Here is a 22,288-nt window from a genome sequence, read left to right on the forward strand (position 1 = left end):
TCTTCTTTTTTTTTTCCTTAACATATATTGCATTATTTGTTTCAGAGGTACAGATCTGAGATTCAACAGACTTGCACAATTCACAGCGCTTACCAGAGCACATACCCTCCCCAATGTCTATCACCCAGTCACCCCATTCCTCCCACCCCACCCCTCACTCCAGCAACCCTCAGTTTGTTTCCTGAGATTAAGAATTCCTCATATCAGTGAGGTCATATGATACATGTCTTTCTCTGTTTGACTTATTTCGCTCAGCATAATACCCTCCAGTTCCATCCACGTCGTTGCAAATGGCGAGATCTCATTCCTTTTGATGGCTGCATAATATTCCATTGTATGTGTGTGTGTGTGTATATATATATATATATACCACATCTTCTTTATCCATTCATCTTTCGAGGGACATCTTGGCTCTTTCCACAGTTTGGCTATTGTGGACATTGCTGCTATAAACATCGGGGTAGGAATGCCCCTGTTTTATATATCAAGGTTGAAAATGCCTCTTCTCAGCTACCTTAAGAATAATAATGTACGTCTTCTGTACATTTTCTGTGGTATTAAGGAAATAATATATATTGAAATTCTTAGCTCATATGTATTAGAACAGATTTGGACCAATTTAGACCAAGAAGGTAAGTAACTTACCTATTAATGGTTAGCTATTATTCTGAGAAGTGTTTGATTTAGGACATGTTTATGTAAAAGAAGTGTTTTTCAACCATATGTTGTCATCCCAAACTATGTTTTTCAAACTCAATAGCCATGTTCTAGTCGGGGCAGAAGGTGACAAAGAATGCATTAAGAGAACTAGATAGTGGTGATGTTTGCACAACATTGTGAGCGTGCTTAATGTCACTGAACTGTATGCTTTAAAATGGTAAAATGGTACATTTTATGTTCTGTTTATTTAATCACAATAAAAATGCATTAAAAGATTTGGGAATTGGAGTGGGGAAAAAAATGGCTTTATCTGAAGTGGTTCTCAAACCTTCTCTAATGGATCAGGAGAGATATGCTATATTTGACAAAGTGTTAACTTTTCATTGAATATTGGCCTAAACCTGAACAATCTGGAAGCTAAATCTGGAGGTAACTGGGAGGCAACAACCACATTCTAGGGAATCTGGTGCCCAAATGCCAGGATATCAAACAATGCATAGCCAGAATGCAAGGCATCCCACCTTTGCTGCCAACTTGTATCCACAGCTTTGAGAAATAAGAGTGTCTGCAGAAGGTATGCATTCTTGGTCTGGCTGTCTTGAGGGTAACAATAACTTAAAAACAAATACTATTTTATTATAGGCAGGAGGATTTTTATGTTCCCAAAATATATCTGCAATAAGAAGTACATAAACAAGTATAGAGTTTTGCAGCTGCAGTTTGCATCTGCCCCCGGTCCAGTCTAAGCTGTGACAGTGAGTACAATTAACCAATGAGGAAAAGGTCATTCAGGCCTGGTCCCTGGGTTTCTACTTCAGCTCACAGTGAAGGAGACCCCCAACTTCCCTCTACTGCCCAGCCTTCTGGCCCTTTGAGTCCATCCCAGTTCTAGCTCAGCTTTTTTGACTGAGATTAATGTGTTTATTTCATGAACCATCCTCTGCCTCCCTCTCCAAGACAGTTTGCACTGATAGTCTCTTGTTGGACCCAAAGCCTATTCATTTCTGCTAAATCATGACTGCTAATTGTTGACCATTCATTAAACCTTAACAAGTAGCTGTGGTCATCTGCATACATACAAACACAGTGAATGGACAAAGGAAGGCAGCAGCCGGTGGGCCGCAGAGCCCACAGGCTGACCCTTCTGCTGTGGTACTTTTTCACCCTTACCTGCTAGCTGGACAGATGCCTACATAAAAGGAGGCTATCTCTGCGAAGGCACATAAATGTTTTGACTGCAAATTTTTTTTGTGAAATAGTTTGTCAGAGATAATCTGGTTTGTATTTTTTTTATTATGTTAATCACCATACATTACATCATTAGTTATTGATGTAGTGTTCCATGATTCATTGTTTGCGTATAACACCCAGTGCTCCATGCAGAACGTGCCCTCTTTAATACCCATCACCAGACTAACCCATCCCCCCACCCCCTTCCCCTCTAAAACCCTCAATTTGTTTTTCAGAGTCCATAGTCTCTCATGGTTTGTATTTTTAAGAAATATTGCTTGGATCATCAACACAGTTTTACTTTTTGCCAGAGCATTTGTTTTCTTTTTTTTTTTAAAGATTTTATTTATTTATTTGAGAGAGAGAATGAGAGACAGAGAGCACAAGAGGGAGGAGGGTCAGAGGGAGAAGCAGACCCCCCGCTGAGCAGGGAGCCCGATGTGGGACTCGATCCCGGGACTCCAGGATCATGACCTGAGCCGAAGGCAGTCACTTAACCAACTGAGCCACCCAGGCGCCCGAGTATTTGTTTTCTATGAGTCTAGACACCCTCTTGGCTATTTTTTAAACCAGGAAGCCATTTATGCTCAGCAATAAATGCTGAAAATCAATGTTCCTAGGGATTTTGAATCAAATGGAATCGTATTCAAAGAGCAGATCACAGCCACAGAGAATAAACCAATTTGAAATTAATCTCTTATTCTAAGTAGGGCCTTTCCTATGTTCTCTCTATACACCATGGCTGGATTCTAGCTATGCATTGTTTGATACAAGGAATTAAAGGTTAGCCCCTGTCCCTACAATAGAGTAAATTCATATGTGATTTCCCTTGTGTCCTGCTTACCTCCTTTCCAGGTAACTTCAGAAGAACTGAACAGTATAGTTCATAATATAATGACCTGGGTTGTGGCTGCAGTGACCAGTATATTATATCCAGCCATCACAAAATATGAAGAAAGGTTGCAAAATATTATATACCCGATGCCTGATGACTCTACCCTCTCTTCAAATAGTGCAAGTTGCTGTAGCACATGCAGTGAAATGCTTCTATATGAAACAGGTATTCAGGCAGAGACATTTCAGGCAGAGGCCTGTGCGGACACAGATGACAGGTCAATAGGGCAACCAGCGGCACCCGTAAAACCATCTTCTGCCCACAAAGAAAGAACAGTTATGGTAAAAACACATCACAGGAAAGGACAACCTAAAACCTCTGAACCTAAACATAATAAGACCGTTGAATCCCCCAAACTTAAAACCTGTAAACCCGACAGTCACCTTTTTGCACCGATTGAAACAGGCACAAAGAAATCTGAAGATGCTACCACTAAAACAGATGCCTTAGAACACCCACCGTCTTCTGATGAAAAAGCAAAAGTCGTAAAGGAGATGCAGGAGTTAAAGAATGTTTTTGATAACTTTAAATATCACCTAAAAGAGGAATCTGAGTTGATTTTAGAAAATATTTTTCATGAAATGATGCCTGAATTAACCAAGACCATCCCCACTCTTGCTTCTGTTACAGCCAAAACTTTGGTTGATCAAACTGACACTGACAAAGGAGACTTGCTCTCCAATGTCAGTATCTCCTCAGCAGCTGCTGAAATTATGGAAAACGTGCTTGAGAAGCTACAGTCTGCAGTTGAGAAAAAATGTATTGAGGTATTTGCACAAGAAAATTTGTCAGTTCACTTTAAATCAGACTTAACAGCCAGTGGGGAACATTTCATTTCACCAGAAGAAAAAACGTCAAAAGCTTCACCGCCTTATACTATGGAGAACATGAGTGGTATTGCAGAAGATATGGTTCATATGATTTTAGAAAAGCTGACATCTCTTGCATCTTCTAAGCAAAATGAACTTGCTCATCTTGAAATCACGACTGAACCTGCTTATCAGCAACACAGGAAAAATCCAACATATGCATTCCTTCAAAGAGCCAGCAAAAGTAAATCCAGTGCTGAACCTGATGCAGCCAATTTGATTAGCAAAGAAGACATAAAAAATTTAGTGTCAAATATTTTTTCCCAATCCTCTCTGGTTGGTTATATAGAGGAAGCAATCAACACTATACTAAGTTATATACAAATTGAACTTAATAACGAGAGACTCATTGCATCTGAGGAAACAGTGATCCTCCTTCATCTACTTGATGATGTCTTGGCTCAGTTACATCAGAAACCAGCAAAAACAGATGTCCAAAAGAGAAGACACCCAAGACTGAGTAGTCCTTCTGGCACTGAAGAAGAGCACAGACTCACCAGCACCAGCGTAGCTAATGATCCTAGACATGGATGCCTCTTTCCACCCATTAATGTTCCTGGCATGGTCCTTTATTCTGAAGACGAAAATAAAGAAATAGACAAGATTGTGGAAAATGTACTGATTTCATCTATCAAAGATGAAAAAGCAAAATTACAAGAACAGGCTCCTGATCACTGGTTAACAAGGGAAAATGCTGATTTAAAGTACAAAAGAAATATGAACTTATCTACAAAGCCTGCTTATCAAGACGAAGTAGCATTTCATGATTGGGGATTAAAGACTGACCTTCCAGCTTTTAATAATAAGGACCTTTTTAAGGACAAGCCATGTTTGAATAAAGACCTTTTGATTTTCAGCCAAGATGAAAAGCATCAAATACAAAAAGCCTCAGAAGATATAATTACAAGTATTTTAGCACAGATGCTCCAAGACCTATCTTCTGGGCTCTCTGGTCACTCAGGTTATAAGGAAGCTTCACTTCTTACATCAGGAAGCCCACAAGATCTGTCCAATCAAGAACGGATGAACCAGATGTTCTCTGCGTCAGAAATCCAAATAGTAGCTCAAGAAATTGTAGATGCTGTATTAAAAATACTTCACATAGCTTATAGTCACATTATCAGACATTCTTCATCAGTACCTCAAACTTCTCTAGATAATGCTGACGTACCAAATAAAGAGCCATTAGAAATATGGCTTGAGAGTAACAGGAAGATGAAATTTTTATCTGTACTTGACATAGACCCTACAAAACATCCCTGGTTAGAAACTGAAGAAACTGAATCAACACCTGAACCTGTAGTTCACATTAATGATAGGATCACTTACACAGTTTTTAAGAAGCTGAACTCATTTATTTGTCCAAAATTGCAAAACTGCTTTAAACTAGAAAGCCATGCTGATCATTCAAAACCTGCACCTGACAAGAAATCTTCATTTCAATCTCACCTTAGTACTTACACAACTAAAGTGGTAAAAATTGTTTTGGATGCTATCCAGAAAGAACTCAAATACAATAAGAAAAATCTAAATCTTGGGAAGTGTGGCCCTCCCAAAGACTTTATAGATACAGGAGTTTTTGCTGACAATGAAAAGGAATTAGACTTTGTTGTCACAAAGCTAAATAATGACATTATGACAAGTTCGTTAGCAACTTGCATTTGTGAACTGTTAAGTGGAAATACAGATAAAAGCAATGTTCTCCCTTCAGATAAGCTAAGGTCTAAAATCTCATATGAAACTGCTGAGATTGATCAACAACAACTTGTGCCTTCTCAGTACCCTCATATGCAAGAGGAAGTCCACAAATGTACCAGATTGCAAGTGTTAGATAGAATTGGGGATACCTTATATGACATGTTACACAAGCTCATAGGAGACCGTCCATGTTCTCCCCTATCTGATGAACAAAATAGAGAGTGGATCAATGAGAATTTGAGAACAACCACTGCATTACAGTCTAATATTCAGCTCATTTCTTATACAATTCTAGAAGATATCATTAGAAAATTATGTAGTGCTGAGATGGATCAGATTTTTACAAATTCAGAATTTAAGGCTATCTCAGATTATATTGATACTGACAGCCTATCACTTGCTTTGCTTATTGAGGAAATGGGCATATGCTCTGACATAATCTCCAGCATGTTGTTCAGTGTGATCCAGCCAGGTAGTCAAGAGGTGACTAACAATAAGGGAAAGCCAACTGCCCCCAAAACAGGAACCACAAAAGAAGAGCACCCAAATAAACTGGAAGTCATGGCTTCTGATATCTTTGAAATGGTTTTTGCTAAATTGAAAGGGTTTGCCAAAAGAAATTTAGAAACTCTGGGCACTATAATCAATGGAAGTAAAAAGAGCAACAAGAGGTACTGGGAAAGTGAAAGTATCAACATTTGCACAAACACACATGAAAAACAACTGCAGTCTGCTTTATACATGCATGCAAAGAAAGTATCAAGTACTATTTTGAAGGCTATTCAAACAGAATTAAATGTGAGCTTGCCAGATTTGGAAACAGGCATAACCAAGCCACTACAGGAGAAAGAAATGCTTAAGAATCTAGTCGATTTAATTTTAGGGCCTCCTCATATATTTAATGAAACTGAACCAGAAGAGCAAGGCATTGAAAATTACAGATACAGGCCAACCTATGGAAATTTTCTTCCAGGAGGGGCTGACCCAGAGTCCTATCTAGAAGAGCCTGCAGATACAGAGAAAGAAAGTGCTGGAGAGGAAAGACCACCAGAAGAAACTAAATCAGAATCTCTTAAGCAATGGGAACTAGAAAGAACATTTAAAAAATTTGTAGAACTCAAAGAACTAGAAAAGTCCCCAGTTGTGCCCATTATAAGAAAGATTTTGAATGAAATTTTTCAGAATGACTTAATTGATCAATTAAATGTGCTTACTCTCTCCCAGTCCCCTTTATGTGACATTCCTCATCCTGGTGATATGCCAGTTGCTCACAGATCAATTCAATCTATGGATAAAATAATGGATCCTTTAGTGTCTGAGGCAGATATAACCGTTGTTGCAGATAATGTTGTTAGAACCATACTTCAAAAACTTTATTCTGCTGTCATGACAGATAGAAATGCAAGTGAAAATAGATCTAACATTATCACCTGTCCAGCAAATATCTCTTTTCCTGAACACACCAGTGGAGAAAAGGCCTCTCTTCAGTGTACCATCCTGGACAGAAATCCATGCACACTTCAGTCCACATTTAGTAGTGGTAAAATGACCAAAATGAATGTAGTTGAAGATATTATACAGTCAGTATTAACAAATTTAGAAACATTTGCTACTTCCAAAGTAAAAACTCTCTTTTGTCCTCACATCAATTTCACAATTCCAATGGCTTTGCCTCTACAAGAGGATGAGACTGCTTTCAGCCAACCATGGCTATCAATCAAAGATTCATATTCTGGTGATCAGTTTTCCTATTGCTCAGTGGATCATAACAAGTCAGGAAAGACCACCTCAATATGTCAACTGACTGCCTGTAAATTAAATTCATATGCAACAGAAGTGGCTAGACAAATTTTACAAGGAATCAAACATAAGTTAGATAAGGAAATGAAAAGTCCATTCTTAATCCATAATATTGTGGTTTCCAACAGTAGCCCAAGCCAGGTTGTTAACACAGTGTTAAGTATTCTGTCTACTAAAGGCGAATATGAAAAAAACCTGTTTGACAGAGAAATTGATCCAGGTCAGCCAGAAGCTATTGTTGAAAAGCTGTTCAATAAAAGTGACTATCGAAAAAAACTTCAATTTCAAATACTTGATACCATCAAAGGTATCTTAAGTGACATCTGTGAGAAAACACTAGACGAGAATAATCTCCTACTTGCTGCATCCACTCTTAACAAGTGTAACATAAGTGGGAAACATTTAGAAGCAAACTCTGAAACAAACCCCAAGTGTGCACATAAAGCTATCCCAATGCTTTTAGTTCCTAAGTCGTGTGTCACAGTGATTTCCAATGATATGGTGGATATTGTTCTTCAAAATCTAACTTCTGCTATCATGCTTGGCATAAATGCAAAGGATTCTATTTCTCTGAAATTGCCCCTGACATTTTCTGATGCATTTCCCAAAGCAGAGCATCAACCATCTCCTATTACAGACTCAATGACTGAGGGGAAAAAGGAGATAACTACATTTGCAAGAAAGGGAAGAGATGTACAGCTGAAATCAGTTTATTCTGATGATAATCAGACAACTGTACTTAAAAAACAAGATGCCAAGAACTCTGCTTCCAACCCATGTGAGGAAAATGTTCACTTTATTACTAAAGCCATTTTGAATAGATTAAAATCTTTTGCCACAGAAAGAAGAGATTTGATACTTACTCTTGATACTAAGACTACGGAAAAAACATATGTTGGCCCAGAATTTACAAGTTGTAAACAAAACAACAGTGTATTTCTTGAAGCAAACCAAATGCCATCGGATGTGAATATCCTAGAAATCTCAACAGTTAGAACCGTTCTCAGTCAAGAGGTCACAGATTACACATTTGCTAATTACAGGGGAAAACATGGACCTGCAATTAATATATCACAAGCTAGTCTTAGGGAATATGCTGACATAATTGCCAATACCATTTTGATGCTTATAAAAAATGACATAGATTCAGAAATCCAAAAAATGTATTCGTATCCAAACAATACTTCATTCCAAGAAAACATAATTGTGAGTGAAACTGTCAACAACATCTTAAAGAGTTTACATGATAAAATATCTTTGAAGGCAAGTAGGTTTTACTCACAGCAGAATCCCAGCCTGTTTACACAACTAGCTGTACAAAATGAAATATTGCCGGGTCAAAGGAAGATGGAAGACAACTCTGAACTGTCTCTTTTTTCAAAATACTCATATCAAAACCAAATTATATCAGAAGCAGAAAATCTGAGAAGGGTTTTGGAAGAAATATTTAGAAATGGAGACTTTAGACAGGAAAAAACAACTGCCTTGTTAAGGGCGGTTAAGGAAATTTTAAAGAAGGTATATCAGAGGGTAATGGAAGACATAGACCACTGGCCTCCATTTAATGAACCCCCCCACTCTACATCTGATTCTAAAATGAAAACAGCAGCAGCCTGGAAAAAAACCTTGCAGTCACATATAAGCAGTGTTGCAAATGACATAGTTGAAAGTGTTTTCAGAAAAATGTTCTCAATAGTCATGACATCCTTATATGAAAAGAATGAGAGCAGGGGAGAATTGGAAGCATCTGGCCGTGATGAATTACTGGTGACCCCATCAAGCTTTCGGGAATCAAAACAAGCAGAACGAAGTGTCCCCCCTGAACCTGTGATACTGCGAGCTTATCCTTACACAGGCAGTATCAGTGTCACTTCATTGGAAAACACCTTACTGCAATTTTCTCCATTGCGAGTGGGCGAAGAATTGGTCCAAAAGGTTCTCCAAAATATTACGAATTTTGTTTTGCTGAATCTAGAAGAGAATTTGTCCCTGAAAGATCAGTCTGATGGAATGCAGTCTCTGAGGCCACGCAGTTTTAATGCTAGTTCCAAAGGCAGCCCTAATGTAAGTTTTAAAACAGACTTCAAAGCAAAATCAAAAGTTATCTCTTTGCCTAAATTCGGAACAAAATCACAGCTAGGACCTAGTGGTGCTAAAGCCAAAAGTACGTCCAAGTTAAGTCCTAGAGAGAAGACTTTCAGAGGCAGTCAGTCCAGTACTGCCATTGGTCTGCCATACCTGCTATCCACAGGGGATGCCAAAAACTCCTTGGTGAGAATAAAACTCCCCACTGCAGAACTAAAAATGTATGCCAAGGATATAGTAAGCAATATTCTGGAAACAATTGTGAATGAATTTCAAAAGGTGAGGCAAAATAGACTAATGGTAAATGTAAACACTTTAACTTCTGATCAAATCATGACAGCAAGTAAAATAGTTAATGCAGTTTTGCAAGGATTATATGCTACAAAGAATGACAATTTGGCCGACCAGATAAAAGGCTCATACTCACATGATCTCAAACTTTCACAGAGGAATTTTAAGACAATCTCTCTTGCAAATCCAGAAGTTCGTTTCTCTTTGGAGAATGTTTCTTCCCAGCGAGAGAAAATCTTCCCTAAAGAAGGTATTTTTAGTCAAATGTTTGATAAATGGCAAATGGAATCAAATGACATGGAAAATGAAAAATATAAGCTATTGATGATAGCTGAGACTGTTTTGAATGAAATTTCAATGAAAACAAAGGAATTAGAACAATGTGTTTCACTTTTAAATTTGTCACCTCTTGAGGCTTGTGAAAGCAGGTACCATAACTTTAAAAGCGCTGCTTCTGGAGCTGAGGGTTCCCAAGCACAAATTAATATATTTGGTCAGGAAATTGTTAAAAAGCTATTAGAAAAATTAGAGGTGTACTTCATGACTCAGAAGTTCTTAACAGATGGTAAAGAAATGCTAGAAAGCAAGAAAGAAACTACTGCTAGAAGTCAATGTGGCTCCTTAAGAACAAACAACCTCAACAATGTACCAATCTATAACGCAAAGCTGAAAGACAAAATACACGGGGGCTCTAGCCACCAAATTGCTCAAGAGATCGTGGAAGGGGTTCTGAACACCTTAGAATCATTTGTAGACCTACAATTTAAACATATCTCTACATACGCTTTTTCTGAAATTGTGAAAATACCTATTGAAAACTTTTTTGCTGTCCAACAGAAACCATTCATGAAAACAATATTGCCCAAGCTACAACCACTGAGTAAGTTTCCTAATGGATCTAAATCAAGTAGTATGATTTCCCAGGAGAACATGCACAATACCCTTCGACAGCTTCACTCGTTCCATTCAGAACTGCTTACTTACGCTGCTAATACTGTCAGTTACATGCTTGGTATACTTAAGAACAAGTTAGACAAAGGAAAATGCCAAGTGGAACCATCTTCAACAAGCATATTTGAAAAAAACATTGTGGCAAGTCAGATTATCAGCACACTGATGGACCAGTGTACTCATTTCTATGAGTCGATGATCAAAAGCCATCCAAAGGAAAATCTGCTCCAACTAGCTGAAAATGCCTGCACTGCCAATTGGCCCAGATTTGCAACTGGGACGGGAATGTTCACTTCAAAGTCAAAGGGAGTTAGCTGCAGGGATGATCTTCCACAAATCCCTGGCTTATTTTTTTATTCAGAGGAAGATAGTAAAGTAAAGGAGAAGGCTTCATCAAATCTACCTTCATATGTCAAATACTCTGCAGGAGATACACTTAAAACCACAGAGCCATTGGAAGGGCTCGAATCAGAACTTAAACTGTTATATTCTAGAAGTGAAGCCCAAGGCCTTAGCCATTTTGATCAAGCCGTGAAAGGAAACCGCTCTCTCCCATTACAAAAACCACTTCAGAAATCCGGCGACTCTGAAGGTGAAAATCCAAAAGTTCTTCACTATGAGCTCCCCAAGCCAGTTATTAAGCCAAACCAAATACAGACAACCGTTTCTCCACTCAAAATAGGTATAGCTGCAGAAAATATTGTCAATACCATGCTGTTGAGTTATGGCCTTCCAAGCCAAACCCCATATACTAATGAAAGTATAGAAACAATGAAGCCATTTTTTGTATCAAAGGAAGGGCCTTTGTCTGTGATGTCTGAAGAACAAAAGGATGAGAAAAGTTTGCTTAAAATATGGGAAAAAAGAATCAGCTCTAAAACCAAAGAAGAAAACCAAAGCCTTGCAGCAAGTGGAAAAGATTTCACTTTACTGGAAAAGTGGAAAGATAAGTACCCAAAGTTAGAGAAACCAGAACCTCCTGAAGAGGCTGAAGTCACTGCTTTTGCAGATCAGGAACTGGGACCACATGAAATCCACCTAGTAGCAAGATATGTTACTACAGCTGTGGTCACACATTTCAAGAACTTTGAAACCAGAGGTGAGTGAGGGATGACTTATAAAAAGTTGGCATCATTTTAGAGAAAAAAAGTCAATGAGTTTTGGCACTCTCACATCCAAGAAGCTGTATTCATTACTTCTCTGAAAATAGCCTTGGATTTGGGGTGGCTGATTAACTATGTGCTTTTAAACTGGTCAGTATGCTAAAAGAAAAAAATGTTGAGCACATTTACCTAATTGTTATTTGAAGGAGTACTGTTCAGTTTTTGCTATCAACAGATGAAATTAAATGGGCATAATTTAAAGTGAGATATTTTGGGTGGGCATGAGTTATGACTATGACATGATGAAACCAGTTGTCTTGCTTGGGACAGCTTGGGACATACAACTGCTCTAAAGGCAATTCCCAAATTGAAGTTCAAAGAGGGTTTTCTTTTTCATGTGCTTTTTAAAAAAATGACTTCTTAAAGTATAGTCAGACTTCATACATAGTTGACTGTAATGATCCAACTTCTTTTTGAGATATACAGTTAAAGTCTTTGCAGTTATTGATGATAGAGTTTATAAGAACAATGGCATTAAATTTCTTGTTCTGTTCATATTCCAGTGTTCTGACTTAAGTTCTTTTTAAGTACAGTACTCCAAACCCATGTTTACAAATAGGATATCTGCACTCCCTTTCTATGAATGCTTACATGCATATATTGGGTTGAACCATATGAAATAACCATTTTGTGTGTCAAAAACTGTCAAACATCAGTAGTTTCATCCAGTTCAATTTACTGTATACTATATGGTCCCAAACTAGATAATTAGATAAACAGCTGAAAATATTTTCAAGAATTATATGAGGTCTGTAGTCATCACTGGAATCACTCTAGGGCTTTGCAACCAAAGCTAAAAATCATTTCTCTGCCCTAGGATTTCCAGCTTTTAATTCCTTATACAAGGAAGAAACCAGCAGTTAGAGATCTGAATTCTATTAGGCTATATTCTTAACTTCATGGCCGAAGTAAGGTTCCACAGGTGGGAAATAGAGATTTGAAGACAACTCAGTTCCGAAATTTCTTGACTAGGTTTTTCTATTTCTTGAGTTAGGTAAAATTCATGTATAAAATATTGCTAGTATTTTGAATGCTCAACATTTTCCCTTAATGCATGTTAAAAATAGTAATGTTTTCTGTTTTAAGGTCCTCTTGATGAAAAAGTATTTGTTTCCACACCATTAAGGAAAAAATATAAATCAAAACAGCCTCTAAGAAGCATTAACTATGATACTTCACTTTATCAATTTTGTGAACATCTCACTGAATTGGTTATTTCCTATATAATGTCAAGCATTTGTGATTGTACTGAAGATGCTGGAACAAAACAGAAATCACTGGAAAACCAAGATGCAGCTTTTAGCAAGTTTATTTTAATTCATTCACAAGTATTTGTAAGTCGGTCAGTTTCTATCAGACGACTTGCTTTAAGCATTTCTGAAATCATTATTCGAATCCTTTTTAATAGCGACATTTTAAAGGTAGACATTACACAAGAAATGGTTTCTGTGAAAACAAAATATATTTACTGCCCAAGAGTAGCTGTGGCTGACTTCGATGATCTCTTTCAGGATCTCTTAATAGGAGTGATCCATGTTCTGTCCAAGGAAATAGGAATAAAGCATCAGCCTGACAGGAGAGGAAGAAACAAACCACTCTCCAGGCTTAAAAGTCATAGTTTGCCCATTCGCAACGAAACCAAAACTATGAAAAGACAGACAGGCTCCAGAGGTTGGAAATCATCTACTCACCGAATTAATCAACTAGTACAGAAAAATAAACTAAATTCTCTGGCATGCAAATTAGGCACTCTGGTTGGTAGCCTAAAAACTCATGAATCCAAAGAAGTAGTCAATAAAATTTCTAATATTGTTTTCAATTTGGTTTTGCCAGATGAATGCCCAAACTGGAATATGGATTCTGGTAAAATACCACGAAAAAGGTTCCTATCTTCAAATAACCAGCAAAGTCATAGAATACCTAGAAATAACCCAGGGCTCTCCCCAAAATCAGTTTTTCTTCTGAACATTGTATGTGAGAAATTTATTAAAACACTTTTGGAAGAATGTACAGCCAACAACCTCCTTACAGATGGTGCTGTTTCTGGTGAAATACCAGCAGAAGGTCAACTGCCCAACATACTTCAAAACATAGAGAATTATTGCAGGGGAACAATGGACCGTGGCTCACCATTTGAAGAATATAACACGTCAGCCCTTTTGGAAAATCTGGCAGAAATAGATCAAGAATCTATGCTTAGTATTACTTCCCATACCTTGGTAAAATCCTTAATGGAAAAACTGTCCTGTGGTATAAACCGACCTCCCAAAAGTCCACTTTTTGCAAACAAGCATTTAATGTATAGAAGAAGACAAAGACTCCCTGGTTTCCCAAAAAGAGAAAGGCCAAAATTAAGAGAATCAAGACAGGGTAAATGCTCTGCAAGATTCATGAATTATGACAGCAAGCCTTTGAGAGAACCACTGAATAATCTCACTGTGACTCATTCCAAAATACAAGCCCCATTTGGTAAGCAGTTTTCAGGAAAATTCCCTCCTCTACCTCCTCTTCGAAGACCAGGTAAAAAGGAAGAGAATGCAACAGCTATTCTTAACATGCAATATCCAGGAGGCATGAACACAGGAGTTTACTCTGCCACATTTCTGGAGGAAGTAATTGCAGACATTTTCCTTAATCTCTCCACCTCTTTGCAGGGCAAAAATGTAAACATCACTGAAGCTCAGCTCAATAAGATAAATATATTAGATGTCAACTCTGTGGTGAATGAGTTTAACAATGCTCGAGTCACTGTTTTACGAGATGTTGAAGAAAGGGTATGTTTTCCACCAATTGATAAAGAAACTGTTAGAAAGATTGTTGACTCAGTTAATAGTGCTGTTTCATGGGAATATGCATTACAAGTTACTGGTGGCAGTCATCTGACACATGCTACCACCTCAATAGCAGAACAGATAACTAATGGCATATTGAGAGAGAGTGCAGACTACCAACTCCCACTGTGCTTTGTAGGAAAGCTCATGCCTAATTCATATTACCCTCTTAAAGCTGAAAATATACTGCAGAAACTTCAAAACAACCTGAGAGAACTTAATTACCAAGGTCAACATTCAACGGGCTATACTACCATGTTATCACACTCATTTTTAGAAGATGTCATCAGGAAGTTATTATCTCAGCTCATTTCTCCACCCTGTAAGCCTTCGTGCTTGGGAAAGAAGTATTTATTGACTTCAGATTTTAATGAGGTATCCACCTGTATAATAAATAAGATTTTGTCAGCCATTTCAAAGCATAAGATTTGGCTCACTAAATATGATTGTCAACATCTATATACAGAAAAAAGCCTTCAAAATATGGTGGAGTCTGTTTATAATAATGTTTTAGAGATGTCTGACTCTCTTGTGTCAGTCCAGAAAAGTATAGTAAGCCAAAGCCCAATTATGATTGACCAAATGGCCAGTCTCATTATTCAAGAGATTATTGAAAATCATCTTCAACCCTTTTTGTGTGGAGAGGGCTTACCATGTTCAATGACTTCACTAGATGAAATATCAGATATGGTTAAAGAGGTTCTCAGTGAGGTCACAGGGTCACATAGACCCCAGAAGCCATCATCACTAGGTATGGACTTTTATCCTAATGCATTTGTAGAAGATATTGTTGCCCGGCTATTATCAAAGATCTTCAATCCAATATATAACACTGAATGTGAACTGGATAAAATGACCCAAAAAATAGTAAACTCAATAAATAACCATTTTAACAAAGCTAAAATCTGCATTCTTCGTGATGACCAAGAGCAGTCTTTCCCCACTGTAGATCTAGACACTGTGGATGAACTCGTCAGTTCAGTTTATGAGAATGTTCTGCAACAGCATGGACTAACCACTGAGGTTGATAATGAAGAACTCAAAGACAGTGATATTTTTGCAGAAAATGTTACCAATTTAATTGTAGCCGCTATTTCTGATTATCTTTTTCACCCACTGTTTTCTGGGGACTTGTCGTCTTCCTCCTATGCTACTTTAACAGCAGAGAACATTATTCAGAACATCTTTAGCAGCAGCAGTGAATCTACCAAACCAAGCCAGCATTTATCTCCATATAACACCTTGCTGCCATACACACTTTTAGAAGACATAATTAGAGTGCTGTTATCTAGAATCTTTCCTTCTACATATAACATGGTTCCATACAGCAAAACTCCAAAAGGTAGATCAGGAATTAATTGTGATGAAATCTCTTCAAAGCTAATCAGTGATATTAGGATGAAAATTTCCCAACATGAAATTCAATTTTCAAAAGATGAAGAAGAAACCAAATCTATTTATTCAGAGGATGATGTTCAGCATCTCGTTGATTCTGTATTTAGAAATATGTTGCAAAACTCTGGGTCTCAAGAAGCAGTTGAGCACAATATTACAAGCAGTAACAATGTTCTTATTGATAGAATAGCAGGTTTTATCATTAAAAATATCTGTCAACAGCATCTCCATCCATTTGTGTATGGAAAGTCATTACTTCCTCCATCATATACATACTTTGATGATGTGAGAAGGCAGCATTTTTTTGCCGGTGTTTACTCCTCAGCCTTTTTGGAAGATGTAATATCTGGGGTTTTAAGCAAAATATTCCACAGGGTGTTAGGTATTGTGCAAACAAACTCATTAAGAGATTCAGGAAAAGAACTGTTGGAAACAGCTGAAAAACTCATATATTTGATAACGGAAGAATTCTCAAAAGCTCAAGTTAGCATCCTAGAAAATGCTAAGGAACAATTATGTTTGCCACCAGTGCATACAGAAGTAGTGATCGAAATTATTGACACGGTATATAGCAAAGTTTTACAAGAATATGAACTGGAACCTGGTAAAGACTTTCTCAATGATACAAAAACATTGGCTGAAAGGGTAACTAAAATTATCCTGGCTGAAGTTTTTGATTTCCAAATTCATCCAGATTTCATAGCAAAGCTGCCTTTTAAATCATATTCAAGACTCCATGCTGATGCTTTGATAAAGAGAGTTCATTATGCTATTAGTAAATCAAGACTCCAGAGACAGACTTATACACCATATACCACCATATTATCACATACACATTTGGAAAAAATCGTCACTCAGGTTTTATCTCAGATAAATCCATTGAACTGCAGTGCAGAAGACCCAGACATTTTGCAGTCAGACTTCCACAACACAGTTGTGAGGCTGATTGATGAGATCATGTCAATAATTTCTAAACATGCAATATGCATTATTAAACATGGAAATGAAAAACAAAATGTGATTTCAGAGAAAGATATCCAGGCTATGGTTGATGCCATTTATGCTGATATTTCTCACTCAAATCTATACCAGTCTCTTTCAAAAGATAAAAAAGGCATAAGTAATATACCTATTACGAAAATAGCAAGTTATATAATAAAAGAAATATTTAACCATCATCTTGAGTCATTTTTATCTGCAGATAAAACTCTTCCTTCAGGTACAGTGGGTCAAACTTATCAACAGAGAGCAACAGATCCTCAACAAAGAGAATTGTTGTTTATTGTGAATTCAGCTGTCTTTTTAGAGGATGTAATTTCTGATCTTTTATGCAGAATCCTTTATGTATTCTCACATAATGTCTTGGCTGCTGAAAACCCATGTAAAGCAAAAACCAATGTAACTAACATTGTTACAACATTAGTAAAATCAATTGTGCTGGAATTCACCACATCAGAAATTTTAGTTGCAGATCACTTGGATGAAAATCTGTATTTTTCAGAAGGATATAAAGAAATAGTCAAAAAAACTGTCAGCCTAATTTATGAAAAACTATTAGATGATTATAAATCTCTGATTCATATTTATAGAGCTATACAAAGTGATGCTGTCAGTTTTGGGCAAAAAATATGTTATTTGCTATTAGGAGAAATTTATGATTATCAAGTGGAGTCATTAGTTTTGGGAGAATTATCAACTTCCTCCTATTCCTCCCTCCAAGATGAAAACATCATCAGAAATGTGCTTGACAGCATCAACGATGATAGCCATGTCTTGCCGTCATGCATCACTGTATTGCCACGTTCCCTTTTAGAAGATATTACTTATAAGCTTCTAGCACATATATTCCCTTCATCTGAGACTGAAACTGAACTCAATGAGAAAGAGGTGCCACCAGATTATGAGTTTGTGAATGCAGCTTCAAAACTGACAGATGAAATTATAACAGAAATTTCTGAACATGAAATTAGACTTGCCACAGCAGGGGAGCACATGGAAAGTATGCAATTAGAGGCAAGTGAGAACTTTGTTAACTCCATATGTAATGGTATTATGAAAAAACTTAAATTAGAAAATGAAACAAAGAGTGATACATACAAAAAGGGAGGCTTGTTCCTCAGGAAAATAGCTGGTTTCATTATGAAAGAAATTGTGGACCACCATCTGCAGCCATTTTTACATGATGAAGAATCACCTCCCTGTGACTTACCCAAAAATGACCATATCATTGAACTCTTGAATCCTGATAAAGAAAAAATACTCACAGGCTTCCCACAGGCTTCTGTGTATTCTGCTACATTTTTGGAAGATGTCATAATTGACCTTGTTCGCAAATTTTATACTCTCCCAAGTATTGCTGAAAACCCTAAGAACAAAGAGATATCAGAAAAAGACCCCATGGGCATGGCTATAAAATTTGCAAATGCCCTGGTAGGAGAATTTAGGAAAAGTAAAATTAAAGTCCTAGCAAATTCTGGAGAAAGGTTTTCTTTTCCACCAATAGATAAAGAGACAGTCAATAACATATCTGATTCTGTGTATGATGAGGTCATAGAAATGTATGGATCTAACAATGTTCAGAAAGATGATAGAAGTAACATTGTTATAGAGATGATAGCTGCTTTAGCCAAAAAGGCAATCTCTGCTTTCAAGATTCAACCACTTTTTTCAGGAGACTGGTCTTCCACCTTCTTTTCATTTCTAAATGTGGATAACATCATCCAAAGAGTTCAACACCTACCATATAATACCTTTACAAAAATAAATAAAAGCTTGAAGGAGAACCCAGTCTCTTCACCAGAACAATTACCTACACTTACTCCTCTAACCTCAGGCCTGAAAGACATAACGGACACTTTGGAAATAGGTAGAGGAGCACTTCATGGAAAAGAGAATTTCAAAAAGGAGAAGACATTTATGAAGACAGGCAGCATCCAGGAGCCGATATGTACTGCTCTAACTAGCATTGTGAAGGGCGAATTAACTACCCTAGCATCAGGTTTAGTTGGAGGTGTGGCAGATAAAAAGAAAGGGGATGAAAAGAAAAAGGAAAGGTCAATTGGAAAAGAGAATGAGAAGGCATCAAAAGTTACTTTTCCAACAACTACTGTGGAAAGTGAAGATACTCGGGGACCAGATTTGAGTATGGCACCTAAAAAGAATGAAAGCAAGAAGAAAGACACTTTGGGTATAAAAGAGGAAAAAGGGCAAGGTGATGAGGTATACCAACATCTTTCATCAGCTACTGATGATACAAAAAACAAAAAGGTTGTCCTGGAACCAGATCTAAAAATAGATAAAAAGAAAAGTGACAAGAAAAGAGGGAGTTCATTAGAAAAAGACAATAGACCTTCTGAATTACCATCTCTGAAATCCAAAGTGAGAAATAGAAAGATCCAAGAGAAGAGGAGAGATTCTCCAGCTTATGGAGTTACAGATGACAAAAAGACCTTGCGTCTTAAACGTGTCCAAAATTTCACTGAAAGCATTTACAGAAATGTTTTAGAATTGTCTCCTTTCCAAGAACCAGTAGATGATTCAAAATCCCCAAATCCCCTAGGTGATAAAGCGGTATATGTAACTCAAGCAGATGGCAAGGGTTTTGCCCAGCCTGACTCAACAAATCCAGCTAAACACAATGCTCCTGCAAAAGAGGAAGAGAATAAAAAAAGTAAAGATAAAGAGATTAAAAGTAAATCTAGTAAACCAGACAATCCACCAGAAAATAACCATGGGATTTTTCCTGCTAACTTTTTAGAAGATGTTCTCTCTGAAATACTAAACAAATTGGTTTTTGATTCCTCACTGGGTACAGATGATGCATGTCAAAATGTAACCAAAAATGTAAATCCGACTGAGCTCTATGACACAGCTATGAAACTGATTGATTCCCTGTTAAAGGAGTTTTCAGATGCTCAAATTAAAGTACTGAACCTAGGTCAGGGAAGTCAGTTCCTCCCATCTACAGATAAAGTTTCATCAGTTCACAATGTACCTCTCAGGCAAAAAGAACCATCTGTGAATAAAGCACCTCGAGAGAAAAAAACGGCAGCTGCAACTAAGATAGATTCTTTAGATGAGGCACCTTCTATGGCTAACATACCATCAAGCGATAAAATGTTGGTCAACAAGATTGTCCACTCCTCTATATGCAGTATTTTGCAGGAATATAGATCTCAAGACTCCATTTATAAAGACATAAATAGTAATGGTGAAAATTTAGCAAGAAAGCTAGCTAATGCAGTGATAGAAGAAATTTTTCAGCATCAGCTAAACTTGCTACTTTATGATGAAGTTCCGGCTGTAGCACGTTTGCCTCTAGAATCTAAGGAGGTTATGAAAAAGGTCCATAAGGTAGTCCAAACAGCCTGCAAAGAATGTCAAACATCATCGCCATATACCATAATGCTACCTTATGAATTTTTAGAAAGTGTAATTTCTTTTCTTTTATCAAAAATTTTCTCAACAGTAACCAATGCTAAAACAGAAATATCCGAAGATAATTTGCACACAGAACTGGATTTCCTTCAAATGAAGTTAGTAAGTACAATTATGACAGAGATCTCCAAAGATAAAGACATGATTGTACAGTATGTAAAATCCTTACATCCTAATGATGATGAAATTATTCAATTAGTGGCTCAGACTATTTATAATAATCTCTTGCCACAATTTGGATCTCAAGAGCGCATACAAAATTGTGTCAGCAGTGGTTGCAAAATCCTTTCAGAAACCATAGTTAATTTAGTTGTACAGGAAGTGGCTGGCAACCAGTTGCAGAACTATTTTTCTGGAGAGCTAACGTCACATCAGTGTACAGAAGTTGACAATGTTATTGAAAGTATCCTTAAAGATGTCATCCAAACCACTGAAGTTCCCCAGCCTCAGCCATCACGGGCTTACAAACTGCCTTTTTACATAATAGAAGAAATTGCTGTAAATTTTTTGTCAAAGCTTTTATCTATGTTTCCAAAAGTGGATAAGAAACAAAACAATTCTCTAAACGCTGAAATGCAAACAATAATCTCAAAAATCCTAAATTCATTCCAAGAATATCTCTCTAAAAGTCGAATTATAGTAGTGCCACAGGCCAAAGAATCACCCACGGTATCTTTCGCAGACAGTACAACTATCGAAAAAGTAGTTACTTCTGTTTATAACAGTGTTTTAAGGCGCTCTGGCTCCCATATTTCATTGTATAAAGATTTAATGGGTAAGAGCAATGTCCTTTCTGATATAATAGGATTTTTAATGGTGAAGGAAATTTCCAATTCAGAACTTCATCCTCAAGTAGAAGAAGAGGCATCAAGTTCAGAGTTAGTTCTGGAAGCTGTCAAAATTATGGAAAAAGTGGTTAAGATCACTGATGACCTTAAGTCAGAGAAAAAGCCTTCAACCAAAAAAGAGACTGTGTTAGATGCTAGATTTTTAGAGGAAATGCTGGCCTTGTTCTTGGCTAAACTAGTAAAGTTGCCAAGTGCCTCAAGCAGAGATGTGAAAAACTTATCAAAGTCTGAGGTAAATAAAATTGCATGTCAATTGACAAAATCTGTGACAGCTGAAATTTCCAGAAATAACATTAGTGTTGTAGCTGATAAACCTGAAGAAACATTTTTAAGTCCAGAAAGTACAGAAATTATTTCTCAGATCGTTGATTCTGTTTATAATCAGGTACTACAACAATCTGGAACTCATGAAGAACTTTATTATGACATGAAAGGTACAAACAATGTCTTCCCTAAAGAGGTAGCTTCTTTACTCATCAGTAAAATTTCCAATTGTCCATTAGAAACACTTAGCCCAAAAGATTCACAGGCTGATCTCTTTGGCGATTTGGATCTTAGTCGAATTGTTGAAAAGGTGCATGAGCATGCTGTTAAAAGAGGGCCTGAGCTAGAGCAAAAAGAATTAGGTCAAGATTTAAGTGAAGAGGAACTTCCAATTAAAATAATTCCTCACCGTGGGAAACAACCAATCAATATCGATCCAGACATAGTGGCAGATCACCTAGGAGTCATTTCTATAAAAACACAACCTCTTGAGAAACTGCAGTTGGAGTGTTTAACTAGAACCGGATGCAGCATCAAGGAACTGAGAAGAGTGTCAGTGAGTGGGAGGAGTCACTCAATGGGCACACCTGATGCAGGAAAGCAAAAGCGAGAAAGACGCATCTCATTGGATGAGGTGGGACGACTGAATGTAAAACCATTAGAGGTAAGTGCTAAACGCAATGGTGAAAAGAAATGAGTAGTTACTGAGACCTGGTTGTCCTGTGATTTCCTTCCTCGGGGAGGTCTATGGGAATGCATTTATAAAATATGGTCAATTTCCTCTTGCCCAGCACAGTAGAATTGGGACACTATGATTCAGCCACTTCTCTGCTTTCCTGGGACTCACCCATCAGCAGTGTGGCTCAGTGTA

The 22,288-nt window shown here is 37.2% G+C and overlaps 1 protein-coding gene across 1 annotated transcript in view; it reads left to right on the forward strand.

Annotated features, from left to right (window-relative positions):
* LOC102738185 (fibrous sheath-interacting protein 2-like) overlaps positions 1 to 22,288 on the forward strand; it is a 69,304-nt gene that overhangs the window by 32,665 nt on the left and 14,351 nt on the right. Inside the window, exons 16-17 of the mRNA XM_081809306.1 lie at positions 2,746 to 11,578; positions 12,729 to 22,081. Coding sequence (XP_081665432.1) covers positions 2,746 to 11,578; positions 12,729 to 22,081 — 18,186 coding nt within the window. The remainder of the gene's footprint in view (positions 1 to 2,745; positions 11,579 to 12,728; positions 22,082 to 22,288) is intronic.

The sequence above is a fragment of the Leptonychotes weddellii genome, chromosome X (genome assembly GCF_054177405.1).
Source record: "Leptonychotes weddellii isolate Sample4059 chromosome X, ASM5417740v2, whole genome shotgun sequence".
Classification (NCBI taxonomy): domain Eukaryota; kingdom Metazoa; phylum Chordata; class Mammalia; order Carnivora; family Phocidae; genus Leptonychotes; species Leptonychotes weddellii.